This window comes from Engraulis encrasicolus, chromosome 15, assembly GCF_034702125.1.
Source record: "Engraulis encrasicolus isolate BLACKSEA-1 chromosome 15, IST_EnEncr_1.0, whole genome shotgun sequence".
NCBI lineage: Eukaryota > Metazoa > Chordata > Actinopteri > Clupeiformes > Engraulidae > Engraulis > Engraulis encrasicolus.
This window is the reverse complement of record NC_085871.1, coordinates 32,725,760-32,746,247: the sequence shown is the minus strand read 5'-3', so window position 1 is coordinate 32,746,247 and position 20,488 is coordinate 32,725,760. Positions and strand designations below refer to the sequence as shown.

General features: G+C 42.8%; 3 protein-coding genes across 5 annotated transcripts in view; 1 reads left to right on the top strand and 2 right to left on the bottom strand.

Moving 5' to 3' along the window:
* Positions 1-6,066, top strand: part of gys2 (glycogen synthase 2) — a 29,754-nt gene extending 23,688 nt beyond the window's left edge. For all 3 annotated transcript variants that reach the window (XM_063217406.1, XM_063217405.1, XM_063217403.1), the window contains exons 14-17: positions 15-110; positions 575-738; positions 935-1,015; positions 4,555-6,066. In XM_063217406.1, the coding sequence (XP_063073476.1) occupies positions 15-110; positions 575-738; positions 935-1,015; positions 4,555-4,782 (569 nt within the window). In that variant the 3' untranslated portion in view covers positions 4,783-6,066. The remainder of the gene's footprint in view (positions 1-14; positions 111-574; positions 739-934; positions 1,016-4,554) is intronic.
* Positions 6,067-6,543: 477 nt separating this feature from the next.
* spx (spexin hormone) lies at positions 6,544-8,653 on the bottom strand. Its single transcript, XM_063217999.1, has 6 exons — positions 8,527-8,653; positions 8,230-8,310; positions 8,075-8,132; positions 7,902-7,964; positions 7,357-7,443; positions 6,544-6,783 (listed from the first exon to the last, which is right to left on the bottom strand). The coding sequence occupies exons 1-6, from the start codon at positions 8,530-8,532 to the stop codon at positions 6,719-6,721; spliced, it is 360 nt and encodes a 119-aa protein (XP_063074069.1). The 5' UTR covers positions 8,533-8,653; the 3' UTR covers positions 6,544-6,718.
* A 670-nt stretch (positions 8,654-9,323) lies between these two features.
* Positions 9,324-20,407, bottom strand: golt1ba (golgi transport 1Ba). The gene is made up of 5 exons (XM_063217402.1): positions 20,153-20,407; positions 19,145-19,236; positions 18,108-18,286; positions 16,841-16,922; positions 9,324-10,270 (listed from the first exon to the last, which is right to left on the bottom strand). The coding sequence occupies exons 1-5, from the start codon at positions 20,175-20,177 to the stop codon at positions 10,232-10,234; spliced, it is 417 nt and encodes a 138-aa protein (XP_063073472.1). The 5' UTR covers positions 20,178-20,407; the 3' UTR covers positions 9,324-10,231.
* Positions 20,408-20,488: the final 81 nt, after the last annotated feature.

Genomic DNA, 20,488 nt, shown 5'->3' with positions numbered 1-20,488 from the left:
TCTACCCATTGTAGCGGAGTGTACGGTGATGGGAATCCCCAGTGTGACTACAAACCTGTCTGGCTTCGGCTGTTTCATGGAGGAACACGTGTCTGACCCGACAGCATACGGTGATGTCCTCTTTTGAAAGTCGCTTTGGTTATAAAGCGGCTGCCAAATGCAATGTAATGTAATGTAATGTAATATTAAACACACACACACGTGCGCGCGCACGCGCGCGCACGCACACACACACACACACACACGCACACACACACACACACCTTATATCTTTGTGGGGCCCTTGTGGGGCCCTTCCTATCTTTGTGGGGTCCTCCCATTCATATTAACCCTAAAAATAGCTAAAGAATGCTAAACTGTGCCCAAACCAAACAATGCCCAACCCTAACCTGTCAGTGAGACACTTTTACTTTTAGCAGTATCAACAAAAGTACCCCAGCAAAGGGGGTCAAAATATGTTGTGTCCAGAATTTTGGCCCCACAAGGAGCGAGGGCCTCAGCATGTAGGTGTGCTCCACTAGCAGTGGCCTCCCGAAGGTAGATTGGTAATCTCTCTTCTCTCCCTGCCTAACAGGCATATACATAGTGGACCGACGGTTCCGTTCGGCGGATGAGTCATGCAACCAGCTGACCCAGTTCATGTTCGGGTTCTGTCAGCAGTCCCGGCGACAGCGCATCATACAACGCAACCGCACCGAGCGCTTATCGGACCTGCTAGACTGGCGCTACCTCGGACGGGTGAGGGAAAACTGTGTGTGTGTGTGTGTGTGTGTGCGTGCGTGCGTGCGTGCGTGACGTGTGTGTCTTTGTGTGCTAAATTGTGCTAGGCACTAAGAGGCTATCAGATGTATTGGACTCACTCAAGCTCTCTCTTGTACACACACACACTGATGTACATCTACATGTATTTCCATGTTCATGTCTGGCTTTGCAGTTCTACATGCGTGCCAGGAAGCTAGCCCTCAGCAGAGCCTTCCCTGACTCCTACAAGATGGACTCCCTGGCCTCACTACAGGTGACACACACACACATGCACTCACGCACACATACTCACACACACACGCACACACACACACACGCACACGCACACGCACGCACGCACGCACGCACACACACACACACTCACACACACAGACACACACTCACACTTATGCTCACGCAGACACATGGGCACTCACACTCACACACACACACACACTCACACTCTTTGGGAAATAGACCCCAGCCATGCCCTGACAATACAGTAGTCTAGAAAGAGTGCCTCTTCCCTCTTTACAGGTAAGCAGAGGGGAGGGGTCTGGTGCAATGTGACACACACACACACACGCACACGCGCACACGCGCACACGCGCACACACGCACACACAAAGCCAGACTATCAGGCTGGTGCGGACCCTGAAAAATGTGCATTCATAACATGGTCTGTTGCTTCTGCCTCCCACAGCAGAAATGGTGGGCGACCCGTTTCTATTAATACTACAGTGCTGAGTTGGGCATTAGAGAGAGATATATAGGATACACAAGAAACACTGACATGTATACAAACAAAGACACGTGGAAAGAACAAAAAGAAAGAGAGAAAGAAAGAAAATGAAAGAAACCATGACTGACTGACTGACTCACTGAATGAATGAATGAATGAATGAATGAATGAATTAATGAATTAATTAATTAATTAATTAATTGGAGGTGAGAAGAGAGCAGAGGAGAAGGTAGGTATGAAGAGAAGAGAAGAGAAGAGAAGAGAAGAGAAGAGAAGAGTAAAGAAGAGAAGAGAAGAGTAAAGAAGAGAAGAGAAGAGTAAAGAAGAGAAGAGTAGAGTAGAGTAGAGAGGAGGCAAGTAGGGAAGAGAGGGCAAGAAAGGAAAAGAGAAGAATAGAAAAGAGAGGAGGAGAAGAGAGTGTTGTAGTGTTCTGGTCAATTTTTCTGGAGTCTAATTGGCTGGATAACATTTGGTTGACTGACAGGTAATGATGTGATGAGGGAGGTGCAGCCTGTTACAGCTCGTTTCCAACATCAGGACCGCACTGTATGACACACATTGCATCGCATCACACACAACACATCCCCCGAGATTGTTGTTACACACATAGAGGAAGACACACATGCCATGCACGCATGCACACATATGGGTGCACACGCACACATTCTCACATACACATGCGTGCATGTATGTGCACAGGTGTGCATGCACACATACAGAGAATCGTATAAGAGTCATTCATGCATACAGTATACCATAAACACGCTAACAAAAACAAACGTGCATCACACAAGTATACACAATCAAGCATGTATGTCGATTTGTGCACACACACACACACACGCATGCATGCACGCGCACACACACTTCTCATCCCTATGCTATGCATAACACACAAACACACACTTCTCATCCCTGTGTGCCATGCATAGAGTCAGGACACACAAGAAAGACAAGATGGAGTATTAAGCAATTGCAAATGATTCTACTTTTTCAAAATATGTACTAATTTTCAGAGTAAATTTATTGTCAGAGCATTTATTTTTAACAAAATGTTACTACTTTCATACACTCACCGGCCACTTCAATAGGAACACCTCTATAATGCTGAGTTGGACCCCCTTTTGCCTTCAGAACGGCCTGAACAGCCTGCAACAATACTCGGGTAGGCTGTGGCATTCCAACAAAGATAAATTGGTACTAATTGGCTCAAATTTTGCTAAGAAAATTATATCCCCAGCCTGAAACGTTGATGTAAGACAGGGTTGACCCATGGTTTCATGCTGTTGAAGCCAAATTCTGACCATTCCACCTGAGTGTTTGCAGTAGATATGAAGACTCATCAGACCAGGCAACCTTTTTCCAATCTTCTAGTCTCATTTATGGTGAGCCTGTCCAAATTGTTGCCTCATTTTCCTGTTCTTAGCTGACAGGAGTGGCACCAAATGTGGTTTTCTGCTGCTATAGCCTATTTGCCTCAATATTTGATGTGCTGTGTAATCAGGGATTCTCTTATGCATACCTCGGTTGTAATGAGTGGTCATTTTACTTAAATGTTGCCTTTGTATCAGCTCAAACCAGTCTGGCCATTTTCCTCTGACCCCTGCCATCAACACGGCATCTTTGCCCACATAATTGCTTTTTACTGCATTTTTTTCCTTTTTCGTACCATTCTTTGTAAACCCGAGAGATGGTTGTGTGTGAAAATCCCAGTAGATCAGTATTTTCTGAAATACTCAATCAAGCCCTTTCAGCTTGACAGCCATGCCATGTTCAAAGTCATGTAAATAACCTTTCTTCCCCATTATGATGCTCGGTTTGAACTGCATCAGATCATCTCAACCATGGCTGAATCTCAAATGGTGCACTTGTGCACTTTAGTGTTCATGTTTCAGTCATACCTGTCAACTTTGAGCTCACCAAATCCGGGAAAATTACCATATTTTAAGCCAAAATCCGGGAAATGTTCTAAAGGCCAAATTTTGACAGTCAACGGGATGACAGAGACAGATCGGACGGTGCGTTCCACTCTGCTTTTCACAACAGCGCGCGTGCAAAGATAGATCCTGTCTAAAATCCCTCAGCACACGTTTTACAGCGTGGAGAAACAATGCAATGAAAACAAAACAATGAAATGAGCGCAATGCGTTTCATCTTGTTGTTTTGTCGCACAAGCTGTCTGTTTGTGCAAAACTTCCTGCTAGTAGGCCTACAGGTTGTGATTAGGTTAATCGCATGATTCGCTGTTCCGAGGCTGTTTTCTGCGTTGCATGAACTGCCGGTTTCTGAGGGAAAGAGTGGGCACACAAGCGCTACGGAGCTCGAGGTTGACAGCTCGTATTTTCAAGGAACTTCAATTCTTGGTGGTATCTGGCATACCGTCTTATGGCAGGTAGTTTGATAAGCAAGACCCTCATCTCTCTTCAAGAGGGGGTGTGGCTCATCGGACAGGGCCGTGGGTAGCCTATAAATAGCCTACTGGACCGACTGTGTTTTTTGATAATGTGAAAAATCCGGGATATTTCCGGGAACAAATTCAAATCGGGAAGAAATCGGGAAATGAGTCAAAATTAGGGAGTTTCCCGGGAAATTAGGGATGGTTGACAGGTATGGTTTCAGTGCGTATGCCGTATTAGTTACGCACTGAAACATAGTGCCCGAAGTGCACAAGTGCGCCATTTGAGATCCAGCCCATGTCTACATGCACAAATGCATTGAGTTGCCACCATGTGATTGCCTGATCAGAAATTTGCCTCAATGTGCAGTTGTAACAGGTGTTCTTAATGTAGTGGCCGGTGAGTGTATATCATATGCAACATTACACTACTATTTATAGACATGACGCAAAGGTGATTCTGCTTTCTTTTAACATGTAGTTCTACATGAAATAATTTGTAATACCCTTCGTTTTCTTTGCTGTTGTATGTAGTTTGAATGTTATTCCCTTGAAACGGTTGTGCTGATATGTGAATCAATATTACCGGTAATGTTTCATGACCAAGTAATTTTACGCATGGCCAAAATGATTTTCTGTTCTTCCTCTTTTTTAACAAATCTACACTCCTCCGTAGGCCGAGGGATTCCGTTATCCCCGACCCCAGTCGGTGCCCCCCTCCCCGTCCGCCTCGGTCCACTCCACCCCCCACCACTCGGACGTGGAGGATGACGACGATGAGGAGGATGAGGCCTACGACGAAGAGGAGGAGGCTGAGAGGGACCGCCAGAACATCAAGACGCCCATGATGATGGAGGCGGTGCCCCCCGGCAAGAAGAAGCAACCAGGCCAATACGGCAACTAAAGGCCCATTAGGATGGAGGTGGTTCCTGCCAGCAATAAGAAACAATCTGGCCAATATGGCAACTAATAATCCAATATGACCACTGTTTACCCCAAAAAGATGATGGACACAGTCACCCCCTGGCAAGAAAAAGCAATCAGGCCAATATGGCAACCAAACGTCCGAGTATCTCTATCCAGTATGGACACAATTTAGCCCAAATAGATGCTGGAGGCAGTTCCCCCTGGCAAGAATAAAGAACAAGGAGAATATGGCAACTAAACGCCCTATAACCCAGTACGGACACAATTTATCCCAGCATGATGCCTGGACTCATTCCAGTATACCTTTATTGCTTTATTCCACAGTTTATCCCATCCATGATTATGGACACAGTTCTCAATGGAAAGAGGAAATAACCAAGCCATTATGGCACAATTGACCCCAGCTTGATGATGGACGCGCTCCCCAGCAAGAAGAAACAATATGGCAACTGAGGGCCTCAGAACCTCCCTCATCTGGAGATGAACAACCACTAAATATCCATATCATTTGAAGAGTCCAGGTGCAAACCCCTTTAAAAGACCGTATTGAAAAAATCTGTGGAAATGTACTGTATTTTTTATATAGCATTTCCTCCAAGTAATCTCAATCAAAAAGACACTTGTATGTTGTTATCTAGTGCCAATCAAGCCCAAGCAAACTGAGATGGACTGATATTAAAGTTGACTAAATTCACAGAAATACAGAAGAGTATATTTTTGTAAACTCATCACAAATGCACTTTGGGTTTTTGCATGTGAACCCGTCGTTTAAACCCTATTCATCCCCCACTAAACTGTCATAGGCCAACAGCTTTTCAACTACTGAAAAAAACATTAATCTACCCCAACTGGACAAGAAAGAACTGTAATGTACCCAGAGCTGAATGACCTCTGTGATAACGATGTAAACTCAAATGCATTAAAAGTACATGAGTACGTAGTGGAAGATCTACTACAGTGTGTGTGTGTGTGTCTAATAGTTTTGAACACTATCCAATGTAGTGGTGTTGACACTTTACCTATCCACCTATTTGGACAATAATTCAGAAATTAGCTCAATTAACTCAAGTAACAAATTGGCCCTCACGTTTGTTAGTTTGTAATTCTGCATGACTTGTCATTCCATTTTTGTCCTTTTATTATAACAAAGTAAACTATCATGGGGAAAAACCTGTAAGAATTCAAACACTTCCCCACAAAATGTGAAATTGGACATTTTATAAAAACTGCACATTACAATAGACAACCCAAGATTGTAAAATTTCTGTCATTTGTATTTTCTTGATGCACTGTATTATTTTGTAAGCTCATACCTACAGTATTGCCTGTTCATCAGTGGTGTAGTCTACTTTTTGTGGTGGGTATACTGTATATTTGAGCATTTTTTGAAGTGGGTATACTGTATATATTTGTGCTATTCAAAACAATGAATCAATCAATTTTAAGTGGGTATACTGAAATCCCTGAAATTTAGAAGTGGGTATACTCCGTATACCCGCGTTCGACTTAGACTACACCACTGCTGTTCATAATGGAACTAAAATGTTTGGGCTTTTTCACATTGTATATTTACATAAAGCTAACACCTAATACTGTGAAGGGAGGAATGGGATAACATTTAAAAAAACGTAAAAATCAAGAAAAAGGTCTACATTTATGCATTTTAGCAATGAGGGTGACCGTGAGAAAATTAGCCAGACACATGTACGTTGTGCAGCAGTATTTAGGAATGCATACTCTCTTTAATTCAAACGCTCAGACATTCACACACACCTGAACGGCAACGGCATGTTGCGCTCACGCAAACACTTCTCTCTCTGACAGAATATATTACAGTCCGGTCCAACATTTACAAAAGAACAATATACAGTGCATATGTCAGTACATCATTATTGTGTTTATATTTTTCTCTCTCAGAAGTAGTCTTGCTTCCACCCTGGCACATCTGGAAAGTACGCCTGTGATTCACTGTCTTCCCCTGGAAGAAGAAGAAAAAAAAACACAAAAGAGATATTTTAAAAATGCACAAGTCCAGAATTAGACACTGAGATCATATTATGTAAACTAGCACTCAAAACAGACACAACACAAGACACACAGACAACAAGTCATAGACACAAATAAACAAGCACAACAGACGAATAGAGCATGTGTGCAATGCCACAACTGTGCACCCATGCAATGGCACGCATGTAAAACAAACAAACACAGCTTTGGTCAGGTGCCCTGAGCATATCAACAAATTATCTGGTGATATTTAACACACTGACACATCATGCACATCTGATCCACACACACGCACGCACGCACACACACACATGCACGCACGCACGCACGCACGCACGCACACACACACACACACAGACACACACGCGTGCGCACAGACACACACACGCACGCACGTGCACACACACACGCACGCGCACAGACACACACACACACGCACACACGCACGCACACACACACACACACACACACACACACACATTGCCCATTTATGCACATAACATCTCCAGAATGTGTGACCTATAGGCTGGCCTCACCCTCTCACCTTCGTCTTTTGCTCGCTGAAGGAAACGAAGAAGGATCGCGGCTGCTTTGGACACACTCAGCTTCTCCATGTTCTGGCTACGAGTCTCTGGGAAAAACGCATTGAGTGGGGGAGACATGGGTTAATAATAATAATAATAATAATAATAATAATAATAATAATAATAACAAGAAGAAGAAGAAGAAGAAGAAGAAGAAGAAGAAGAAGAAGAAGAAGAAGAAGAAGAAGAAGAAAAGTAACAAATAATAGCAAAGGATAGTACTGGGAGGATTGTAGAAATAATATGACAATTACAGTCATTAAATTACTCACTACACATCTCTGTAAGTAGTCTATTAGATGGAAAGGTGACATGAAAAAAAGAGACTGAAAGCTACAGGTTGACATTTAAATGTAAACATTCTGACATTTGATACCTCCAATACTGTCAGAACTGTTACAGAAACATAACCAAATGTAAGTTAATATGATAATTGATATACTCTGCATTAGTCATGTGCTCAGACCTGCAGTAGGCTACCTCACATTTAGTTAAAGACACTTACCCAAGTTTAGAGTGTCATAGACCTCGCCCTCTTTTAGTTCATCTTGGACAAACCTTCGACCCTCTGGGGGGGAACAACAGGTTACACTCAGGTGATTTGCACCTCGCCTTTGCGCAATGGAGATGTGGATACTGGTTGAGACTATTATACACTTATTTTGCGCGCCTACTTACGTGTCCCCTTCAGATACAGCATAGCCTGGGGCGTCCAGTTTCTGCGCTGAAAGCTTCCCTATTGTACAAATAAAATAGGAAAACGTTACTTTCGTCGTTATTAGCTCACTAGGACCACGCGTCAGAAAGCAATGTCACATCAACACTAGGGCTACCTTTGGAGCGCTCCATGTGTGGGAGACAAACGTTGCAATCAGCAGCAAGGTGAAGGCATACGCCGTTAGGTTTCGTAGACTCTGCAAAATAGTTTTGTTAAGTTTATACAACTGATTTTTTTTGTTAGACTAGTTGCCAAAGTTGACATCATAGCGCAATTTCAATGCGCAAAAACAAGCGAGACCATGCGCAAAATCCACTCTCCAATTTCAAAATATCAAAAAGTTGTAGGCCAATTTGTTTTATACAAGAGTAATAGTAGCCTACTACTGCCACTCATTACAAACCCGCCTTACTTGCATTGTTGTTGATATCCTCCTCGGCTTCAGCAAGATGTTCTGTTCGTGCCAAATTGCCCCTTTACGCCGTCATCCTCCCCATTTATACACAAGAGGTGGGAGGAATCCTCCGCGTGATGCTTTATGAAAATCTCTCCGCGCGATAGGGCAGGTCAGATTGATCAGGGGGGAGGCTGGACCTCTGCCAATGTTCCTAACAACACAACGCCCGAGAGACAACCCATCTCGGGGCTGCGCGCCATTAATTACCACACCGAAGAGAGCGCACACTTGCGGCCTGTAATACAGCATAATAATGTATACCGTTTATCATCACCAGTGGCTATCGACGCTTGGTGATTTATACTTGAACCCAAGTTGTAGCGAGATGACGAGGAGAACACAAAGTCGATTTCGGCTTCTACACACGCAGCACAAATGCGCGCGTCAGAGCAGAAACGGGGGTTATTAATGTAACTTGCTGTGGGGAGAATATTGATATGTTTACTATCTAACTCATTGGCGGAGTTTAAAATAAAGAGCTGGCCTTTTTTAAGAATGAGTCCCTGACAGCTTCTCAATGAACCGCTGTTTTATTGGCTGGAGTCAACTTACATGGAACCGTTCATTCATTCATGGTGCTGTCACTGCGCCATGGCCAATATGTTACAGTGCGGTAATAAATGACCTTTTAAACCGTAATAATAATAAATAAAGCTATATTTAGAAAAAGAATGTGTTTAAAATGGGATAGTATTCCAGTGCTTTCATAGACACAGAAGAGAGAGAGACAGTGACACACACTCACACAAATATTCCTTTTTTTAAAACTCTATTTACAAAAGTAGCAGATGAACAAAACAAAAACAAAAAAGATCCATTCACCATTCACAAAATTCTTAACCTCATATCTTTTTGACCATTTCCATTTCAAATGACAAGATTTACTGTAGGCACGTTTTGAAAACTCAAAAATATACATCTGACCAAGTCAGAGTCACAGTAACAACTGGACCATCCTACAAGGCTTTAGAAAGACACTTGTCACACTTGCCCCAGGTTCTTCAATGCAGGTAACTTACAGAAGACTCTGGCAAAACGATACAAGATACAAATCATATTACAAAATAAAAAAAATGTAACACATTGTCAACTTGATGGCTGAGATGGGGCATCTTGGTTGGACAGAGGTTTGACCACAGGCACGAAGGGGGGCAAGGCTTAAACCATGACCGACGCCCTTTCCAAACACCTTCTCTTGGATTAAAAAGGAAGATGAAAAGAGGAGAAAGATGAAGAGGTAAAGGCATTCCACTGTACATTCAAGAAGTCCCTCTGCGCAAGTGGGGAGTGGCAAAAAACATCATGATTGGCTGGGGGTGCAGTCTATCTTCTCAGCAGTGTCCAATGGCAGAAGGAGTTTTGGGTGATTGAACAACGGAGTTTCCTCCCAAAGGATGGTAACAGACTTTTGACCGTATAGTTGCGATAACAGCTCATGAAACATAGGAGGGGGTATTGTGCGTGTGTGTTTGTGCGTGTATGTGTTAAATGTGTAATTTGTCCTTGTCGTTTTCCATGAGCATTTAAAAAATATGAGTGACACAACATTCATCGGGTGACCTTTGAGGTTTGACCAAATAGAGGGATATCATTTCAACACATAAAGTTGCTTTGGGTATCTGCCATACATTGCGTCAGCTTCAATAGTCCTGTGTGGTGACTACACCATAGTGTTGCTCTCTCCGACTTTGTCCACAAACTGCAAAGAAAACAGAAAACAACAGTGTTAATGATACAATGTCTAACCCTATAATGTTCCCACACAACAATGCACAAAGAAGCCAAAGCATCCAAGTATGCATGGATGACAACAGAACCAAAACGCCACAATGACACCAGCCATGTGCAGGAAAGAATGAAATGACCAGGAGGTGGGTTGGTAGTCTCTTACCGTATTATGTTAACTCTCAGCAAGTGGTAACATTTGTAATAGGAGAGACCTGTGGCTTAATTTTAATTGTAGGGTAAACCTGCAAGTCTCTTCTATTAGAAGGTTTACAACTCACTCAGGCTTAACTGAGCTGGGGTCCGTATCTCGAAAGCGTCTTTGCTAACGACGGTAGCAACGTCCTTCGTAAGAGCGACTCAACTCTCTCTCGACAGCGACGCTCACCACTAAATCCAAGGGAATGGTAAGACGGTCTTAAGACGGTTAGCAACGACAAGAATCGAGAAACGGACCCCAGGTTAGTAACTAGTAGTAGTCTCAGAAGAGTCGTTATTGACATTCTAGAATTCTGAGTGTACCAAAAGTGTCATGTCCCCTGTCCAATAGCCAGGCTGCGCCCTCCTAGTGGACGTAACACCTTCGGCGGCGAATCGCGATTGCAAGTCTATGATAATCAGGCAACGTGTCCACACCCTTAGTGGAATCCTGGTATTTATAATAAAGGAGAGAGGATAATAAACAATTATTTTTTTGAGTTTTATTTTAAATCACGAAATGAAATATAACCAACAATGAACTGGATAAGGGATGACCAAAATAAAGCAGAATTGTGATAATTATGCAGAAGGCAATAGCATGAAACTTAGGCTGACCTCCAGATTTTTGGCCATAAATACCAGCCTGTCCGAATATTCTGACTTCAAGGACTCCCAAAGGCAGATCACTATTACCACGATTAAATCCAGGTTAAAATTCCAATTCCGATAACACGATTAAATCGCAATTTTCGATTAATTCAGATTAATTGCGCAGCCCGTACTGTACTGTTCCTTTAATATCTAAAATGATATGGTTAAGTGTTTATGCCATGATGTGGGAATTTCACAGGTTTCCCGATCCTTGGGTTTTCCTGAGCTTTTAACAGTTAAGTTTACTAATCCATCTACTTAACTGTTAATCTATACAGTAATCTCTACTGATCTGTACTGCCTCCTGGGCATTAAGCAGACTTGCTGTAAAAAATGATATCCACTACATAAACCAGGCGGTCAATCTCTCTCTCTCTGTGTGTGCGTGTGTGTGTGCGTGTGTGTGTGCGTGCGTGAGTAGGTGAGTGAGAGAGACCAAGAAAGCCTGGAAATGAAACTACAGAACACAGAATGGTTGAAGATGGCACAATGCACTGCTGGAAAGTGACACTAGTAGCCTAAAAGCAAAGCCAGGGTTCTAGGATGAGGGTGACGTCGGATACTGAGGTGGGCTAGGCTGCGGGGTGGGGATGGGTATTATAGATAGGGTGTGGTAAGGGTCTTGTAGGTGAAGTGGGATGCTGTGGGGCAGTGATGGGAAACCTGGATAAAGAAGTTACAACACAGTCCAATATTTTCCATATTGTATGGTTTCAGCCGTCTTATTAGGCAACCACCTGGTTCAATTGGACATGTGAACAAAGGAATATAAGGCACTGGATTGTAACTAATGAATCCAGGCATTTTATCACTGCTGTGGGGTGTTGGGGTTCAGGTGGGATGTTAGGGTGGTGTAGGGCAGTGGTTCCCAACCTATGGGTCGGGACCCCCCTTATGGGTCGCCAAAGATCCACAGGGGGTCGCGGAGCCCTCTTGATTTTAAGGGGTTTCGTTTTAAATATATATAGCCCATGTTGAATAAAAGACAAAGCATTTAACTAATAAATGCATAGACGCAACAAATTGTAAGTGCTACATTAAACATTTATTCTATATTTGACCAAAGACGAATTGAAGAATAAAATAACTAAAATAAGTTTTCGCAGGAAACGGAGGGCATCTTGTGACTCCCTCTCGTGCGGGCGCTCGTGTGGTTGGGTCACCAAAGCTTACAATAGTAAAAACATGGGTCCCTTAAGAAAAAGGTTGGGAACCACTGGTGTAGGGTAAATGCCTGTGCCATTGCCACCACTTCCACTCATTTTTTACCCTCAACACTCACTGTTGTTTTTAAGAGCGATGGGACGTGTTGAAATCCCTTCAATATTCTTCTTGAGAGTGAGAATGTTAGAACAATTCAAGTAACTACCAATCAAATCCACAACACAAGGGTGTCTATCGATTTGATTTGCTGTTATGATCTATTGACCGTTGAGCTGTCAGAATGGAACACTGCATTTCTGATCACTTTGTTAATTTCGCTTCGAAGTGTCCCTAGCGTTAGGGGACATTTGGCTCAGAGTAGTTGGTGGTATAGGATGTTGGGGTTTGTGGAGGTGTTGGGTGCTGAAGATAGGAGGGTTAGTGGGTATAGTGGAGGTGGTTTGGCTTAGTTCGTGCTATAGGGGTGAGGAGTGTTTGGGTTAGGGTGGTGTGGAGTGGTTGGGTTGGGGTGATGTGGAGTGTTTGGGTTAGGGGATGTGTGGAGTGTTTGGGTTGGGGGTGGTTAGGAGTGTTTGGGTTAGGGGAGGTGTGGAGAGGTTGGATTAGGGGAGGTGTGGAGTGTTTGGGTTAGGGAAGGTGAGGAGTGTTTGGGTTAGGGTGGTGTGGAGAGGTTGGGTTAGGGGTAGTGTGGAGAGGTTGGGTTAGGGGAGGTGAGGAGTGTTTGGGTTAGGGTGGTGTGAAGAGGTTGGGTTAGGGGTAGTGTGGAGAGGTTGGGTTAGGGGTGGTGTGGAGAGGTTGGGTTAGGGGTAGTGTGGAGAGGTTGGGTTAGGGGAGGTGAGGAGTGTTTGGGTTAGGGGAGGTTAGGAGAGGTTGGCCGGAAGCCGTGGTGACTGACCACAACTGCAGGCTGCACTCCAAAGCCAGCCTCACGATGGCTTGAAAAGGAAAACACACACAAACACAGAGAAAGACAAGCACACACACGCACACACACACAACACAGGTCACTAGAAAAGGCATTGCAGTTTGCATGTAGAAATGACTGATTAGGTTAAGAACTATGGCTTAAAGTGTCATGCAAACAGCAGCTTAAGCATGTAATCAGATCTACGGTCTTATTATGAATCAATAGGTAATGAGCTGGCATTAAGACAAAACTCATACTGGTAGTAGTTGGACAACTATGCACGGACAACAAGAAGGGGTTACACTTTATTTCATTTTTTTGTCTTTTTGTAGTGCATCTACATGCAACATGTAACATGTACATACCCGACATTAACCCCAATGCTATGGTCCCTTTTGTAGTGCATTAACAGTACATTCAAATACATGCAGTATTATGTAGAATGTATGTATGGAATATAAATTTTTGCTATATGTATGACCTGTTCGTAGGCTGCTGAACACGTTAATTTCCTTCGGGATAAATAAAGCATATCTTCTTCCCTAACCACAAAATTATGTTCATTTTCAAATAACGCACAAATTGTGTTTTATAGCCAACTGACGCCACCGAACATCAAATAAAGTGTAACCCAAGAGGTTTCCCTGGGTATTCTCTCAGTGTTTGGCATGCTTCCAAGCACATGACAACTCACTGACACACCAGTAGCAGTTGAGGAAAGATCGTGCCCGATCTTGTCCCGAGACTGTACAGACACCCAATATGCAGCCATTAAGAGTGCGGGAATAGGGAACGTAGGAAGGTATCTATACCGTATGCATGTTTCGGCGCCATATTGAAATGGTTACTAAATCCAGACATAGTAGTGGCACAATGGTATCAAAGTGCCATCTACTATGATAGTATCTAGGTTTACTACTAATTAATATTTAAGACCAGTTCCAGTGCAATAATTGAAATTCAGAAATGCAAGGTTTATTTGGCTTGAGAGAGGCCCCAAAGGCCTGTCCACAGGCCTCCCCACCCCCTCTCTCCAATGAGGTGTTAACAGGTACAGGTACAGACAAAGAAGAGCGAGAACAAAGCCAGTGGCTGAACTTAAAAAGACCTCCACAGGAAATGAGATCACATTGAATGATGTCACATACAATGCTAGTTTTAGCCAATAGCAACCAGCACCCGTGATTCATAACTATCCCCTGGAGGCTTATTGGGAAATTAACCTTTATTGCCTCCTACAAACTAAGAGAGAGTTGTTCCTTCATGGATAAATCAATGCATGGACATCCAAATGTAATGTATCAGATTGGGGGCAATATTCAGATTCCTTCAACTATAACCTGACGTGGAAGATGAGACCTACTTTACAGCTTTGCAGGCCAACTTACTAGTCGTCACCTTGGTAAAATAATTGCCCAAGTAATGATAATGAGGGGCAATTCATCTTCCATGCATCTAATCTCTCAGCAGGGTAGTCTAGTCACGGCTGTCATGGAGATGACTACGCATGAGTCAAGCTCATTCATTCAACCCTTTAAATACTTATTTTATATAATTAGTCCATTGACTCATTTCCTCACTCCACTGTTAAAACTTCAGCCTTAAAAACTGTATCAGGTTCATTTTTATTAAAAAGAGAATTACTGTGATAGTTCAAGTGTTTTGACAATTGTCCATAGTTCTTTCAGGTAGCAGGACATCAGAAAACATAATATAATGTATAATTGTTTAAGAAGAATTTGAATCCATTGCCAAGTCCAGCCCTGTCTGCTAGTAGCCTACATGTGTCAGAAATTGAGAAATACAGTATTCTGATTGAATACACCAAGGTTGAATAATGAATACACCATGGTTGAATACACCATGGTTGAATACACCAAGGTTGATCATCATATCATGACCACAAGAGGGATCCTTGTGGCAGTGAGTCGGTAAATACCACATATACGCACACTAATATAACTGCTTTCACTAAGTACCAACATTTCGCTTTGATGCGACTGGACCATGTATGTTCGTGAAATACGTGAAAAAACATTTATTTAATCAAGTTTTGGGGGAGGGTTTGTAGGTTTAGATCATTTATTAAATACTGTATTGTACACATTGGTCGAGAGCAATGGTTAAGTGGTTAATAAACTTTAAAAACCCTCTTGTCTTCTCATTAAATCTCTGGCTTCTCTGTATTAGGAAAGTGCACAAAACTATCAAGTGTATTACAACAACACCAGGAATTATGACATATGTAATGTGTCATCAGTGTTCACATGTAGTCACTGCTCTTTGCTTTTGCCGGACTCACCCACTGTTGTTGTAATGCCCCTGGGCCTTGGTGCTTTCCCTTTCCCTCCATAGACTCTTGTTCTGCACTCACCCCATTAACCAAGACTCTAATTATGGTAGCCAACATTAAGCGTTCTACACATCACCAATGCAACAAAGTGGGATCAGTGTTGGTCTCCTAAATGGGTGTGGCCGGTCACATTTCGCCCACTGAATTCAATTCATTCTGAACCTCTGCCAACCTCCTCCTAAAGGGACATGGCAGCTCAGATCTCAGAATCATACTGACTGCTTAAGCTCCTCATGGACCTTCTCTTCCTGATCAGACCCCATAAACTTGAATCAGTCGACCAAGTAGCTAAGATTATTTCAAGAACATGCTTAACGGATAAACCTGGATATTAAGTTAATCTAAAAAAGGAGTCACTAACATTAAAAAAAAAAATGACTCCAAACTCTCTTAATAGTAGCCAATTTTCAATGACTTCAAGGTTAAAGGGGAAGTCCAGTTTTTTGAACATTAAGGCCATTTTCTGAGTGGTCTGCGATGTTTTAGAGTCCCCCTCACCGTTTATTTCATGTTTGCTGCAGTCTCTGTTATTTGGCTGATTTGGATTTGATCTCAACCAGCTTTAGAATGGCCGTCTATGAGCACCTGCAACTCTGTTCTTAAAATCAACTTTAACATTTGTTTTCGAAAGTCTACAGCTCACAAAGTGGTTAGGGGTGTTCACTAGCAGTCCCTAACAAGTTTCAAGGCGAAATTTGGCTTCTGTCATTTTTTATTTGCCATTTTGTGAAAGAAAGTGAAAGTGAAAGTGAAACTTAATTTACAAATTGCTACATAAAACACACATAAAACATGACAGATGCCATATTTCGCTACAAAAATTGCTAAGGAACACCAGTGAATACTGTTGAACACTTGCTGAGTTGCATATTCTTCAAAACAAATGTTAAAGGTGATTTTAAGAACAGAGTTGCAGGTGCCCATAGACGGCCATTCTAAAGCTAGTTGAGATCAAATCCAAATCAGCCAAATAACAGAGACTGCAGCAATCATGAAATAAACGGTGAGGGGGACTCTAAAACATTGCAGACCACTCAGAAAATGGCCTTAATGTTCAAAAAACTGGACTTCTCCAGGGCCCCGTTTGTTGAATGTCTCATTTTAGGTGGTTGCCTATAGAAAATTACATTGCAACAAACTAAGTTGCTAACACAGTGTAGTTAGCAAAGACGTTTTCTTGACGCCTTCTTGAAATAGCCCCGGGATGGGTATCCACCATCTCAGTGCTATACATGCCCTCAGCCCCACTCCCCTTCTGCTCTACTCACCCCGCTGATGAAGGGCAGGTTGAGCAGAGAGCCCAGGATGGGTATCCTCCTGATGAAGCCCACCACTACTGGGAAGAAGCCCCTGGAGGAGCAAACACACAAACAAACACATAAACATTGAAATACATCAACAAACAAGCATGTAAAGACACAAATAAACAAACAGAGAAAATGCCCCTAGGGAAGTACACAAACACAAACAATCAAGAGAGCATGAAAACACACAGTTTTGGTAGCTCTATTAGTGTAACGATTCATGCATTTATACTGTTCACATATGTGTGCGCCTTGTAGGGAGGCTTAACATTTTAATTGTGCTGAGTTTAATGACAAAAAAGGCTTTCTATTCTATTATAAATACAAAAACAAATGTGCATAAACAAATAAACATGTACAGTGTATGTGATCATATGCACTGCAAACCTCAATGCAGTGGCATATTAGATCACAAAAGAGTACTGTAGGATGTGTTTGTAACACGTGCATGGTAAAAAAAAGAACATGTGATGAATGTCCCAACATTAACAATTATTAACCAGTAAGTCATGACTACTCAGGTTATACGTGATGCCTTATTAATATCTGTGTGTCACTCTGTGGTCCATCTAGAATATGGCCGTGTTCAAGATGCATGAAACGTTTGCAACACTTCAACAAAAATTATGAGCCTATGGCAGCTGAGGGGGAAATTCTTGTTCCGTTGTGGCAGGTGTCCGATGTTGTCGATTGTTATCTAAATGTGCCTAGTGAAGGGTAGCAAATATCTCTGAAAGTCTGTTGCAAAATGTTTTGCTATATTTGCGTCCAAACCATTTGTTCAATCAGGGAACCGTAGCAAAAAGTTGCAGCAGTTGAACATGGCCTTTGTCCTGTTTATGAATGGTCATATCAACACAGTAGATGCTGTGTCTATCCTTCTGGCATGGCTCAATGCTGGGCGGCGCCATCTTGGGCGGGCTTCCTATTTTTTTCATAGATGTTGTGTTACCACCACCTACAGGACAATGTGCAGATCGCCTTGTCACGATTGATAAGTGTTATACCAGCAAAGCATGGCGGCGATCTGACTTTAGCCATTCGTTCCCATAAGAAAGAGTGGTCAATGTGGCACCTAGTGTTCAGGTCTATGACCCTATTTGTGATGCTACATGCTGCGCAAATTTGACATTTCTAAGCCAAGCGCAGTGCAATTCTGAAATGCGGATGTGCGCTACGCAGATTTGCACAGCCTGCACAATCACATATGAGCCCTGAGATGAATGCTTACCTGAATAGCAGGAAGAAGCCGTAGAACTCTAGACACACGCCCACAATGGGCCAGCCAATCAGGACAACAAACACGCCCCCCAGGAAGAAGCTGGTGGCCTTCATCTTGTGCTTCTGGAAGAAGAAGCGCATGGTCCTCTCCAGACCAATCACAAACGACAACCCCACTACAAACAGGATCTGGTAGAGGAAGAGAGAACACACATGTTCAGACAAACATAAAGGAGGGCAGACAGACGGACTTACTATCCATAGTATACAATGTTAAGTGTAGACATTGTGCGGGGGAGGGAGAGAGAGAGAGAGAGAGAGAGAGAGAGAGAGAGAGAGAGAGAGAGAGAGAGAGAGAGAGAGAGAGAGAGAGAGAGAGAGAGAGAGAGAGAGAGAGAGAGAGACAGAGACAGAGCTATAGATAGATACTGATTGAGAGAGAAAGAGAAAGTGAGGCAGACGTACAGAGAAAAGGACTCCTGACTCCAGACTGAGAAAAGGACTCCTGACTGTTAAACTGAGTCTCCGGCCACAGAGGAGTCTATTGTTTTAGTAGCAGCTGATGAGATGAGACTCTGCTGAGCTACAGAAAAGAGTTTAGCTGTGACAACTGCCAGCCTTGAAGGGCAACGATGACAGCTGTGGAATTCTCAGCATTCTGGTCACTGATAACACTGTTGTTGTGACTTATGCTGCAGTAGCTCAAGCATTATGCACCCCTATGCCTACACACGCCCGGCCATACTGGCTCTATGGCGCCCACACACATTCATTCATAAACACACTGTTTCTCTCAATCATGTCTAAACACACGCACGCACACGCACGCGCACATGCACACACACACACACACACACACACACACACACACACACACACACACACACACACACACACACACAAACAAACAAACAAACAAACAAACAAACAAACAAACAAGCAAACAAACACACACACACACACACACACACACACACACACACACACACACACACACACACACACACACACACACACACACGTTGTTGCCAACATGAGAATACTCACGTTTCCGATGGCTAGGAGAGCTTTGTCAAAAAACAGGATCATTCCAAAGAACAGGAAGAACACCCCAAACCCTGTTAGGCCGATGCCTATTTCTGTGCAAGAAAAGCATCAAAAGATGGGTTGTAGATGTGCATGGCAGTAGACAGGCATTCCTTAGTGAAATGCTGAGATTGGTTTAAGAACAGTCTGTTCCTTCACACAGTACAAGGTGAAGGTAGTAAGGCTAAAGTACGGTATGTATTATATATGAAATTTGCAAAAGATGCCTATGGTTGGACATAACATAATTTCCAATGGGATTAATAAAATAACAATAAAGCACTTTTTTGTGAATGGTCAGCAGACAAAATTGAGAACTGAAACTGAAACAGAGTTTTCTTTACAGCAAGCCTTACTTTTTAGCCTCGCTGTTTTCACATTTCCACAGATCAACAAAGGCTCTAAATACCATGTAAGCTATTTTCTAAACCTTTCTCTTGTTGGTGGTTAGTAAAGTTGTGTTAAACATTTTGGAGAACACTCACTAGTTTGAAGTAAGGATCACTCTCTTTCTCAGGGTTAATCTTAATGATGTTTGCCCCTCAACTCAACGTCGTCAGTCTAACTAAATTAGAACTACCCAAAAACATTTAACTCAGGCAGGCAGCCGCTATCCGCACCAAAATATAGAGCTCTAATGCTTTCGGACCCAGCTGGCAGCTGGGTGTTGAGGGTGGTGTAGCTAGCTTGTCTCTCTGACTAAAGCAAATTTGCTTGGTTCTTCATAGATGCACAATCCAAAACAGTATACGGTACATGCATACACACTATTTAAGTTTCAGGCATAAACAATGCCATTATTTCACATTTTGCTGGTAGCTACTGTGTGTTGGCTTATTTGAGTTAGCATGCTAGCCTGCCAATGCAGCATTTCATTTGGTTATGTTTTAGATGTTTGAAACACAACTGTCGCAAGTATGTCGAACGATTGACAACCATGTACTCTCCTCAAATAGCACACATACTTACTCTGTGAATCTGTTAACGATATCATCTTGAAAGTCCCTGCGTTTCGCTGTCCCTAACATCCACCAAAGTTCTCAGCGAATGGGGCAGCTGGCTAAAAACTGCACTACAGCGGCAGCGGTAGGAACAGAGGCAGCCGCCACGTCTTCCGGAACCACATACTTGAGCAGCCAAATATCTTCCGGATAGCACAGAACGACGCACATTTTTGTACAAGTTTAGTAAACATTGCAGTACCTGTCTACTTTTCACCCACATCGTATGCAATTTACACTATGTATTTATAACGGTGCATAACATGTAAGGGGATGAACATGAACTTATTGAACACAAAATTCG

Coding starts and splice junctions, on each gene's coding strand:
- spx (XM_063217999.1), bottom strand. Junction 7,444..7,901: donor CTATGACACTCTAAACTTGG/GTAAGTGTCTTT, acceptor CGTTTTTCCCAG/AGACTCGTAGCCAGAACATG. Junction 6,784..7,356: donor TCAGCGAGCAAAAGACGAAG/GTGAGAGGGTGA, acceptor TTCTTCTTCCAG/GGGAAGACAGTGAATCACAG.
- golt1ba (XM_063217402.1), bottom strand. CDS start 20,177: ATGATATCGTTAACAGATTCACAGA. Junction 19,237..20,152: donor ATCGTTAACAGATTCACAGA/GTAAGTATGTGT, acceptor TTTCTTGCACAG/AAATAGGCATCGGCCTAACA. Junction 18,287..19,144: donor CTCTCCTAGCCATCGGAAAC/GTGAGTATTCTC, acceptor TTCCTCTACCAG/ATCCTGTTTGTAGTGGGGTT.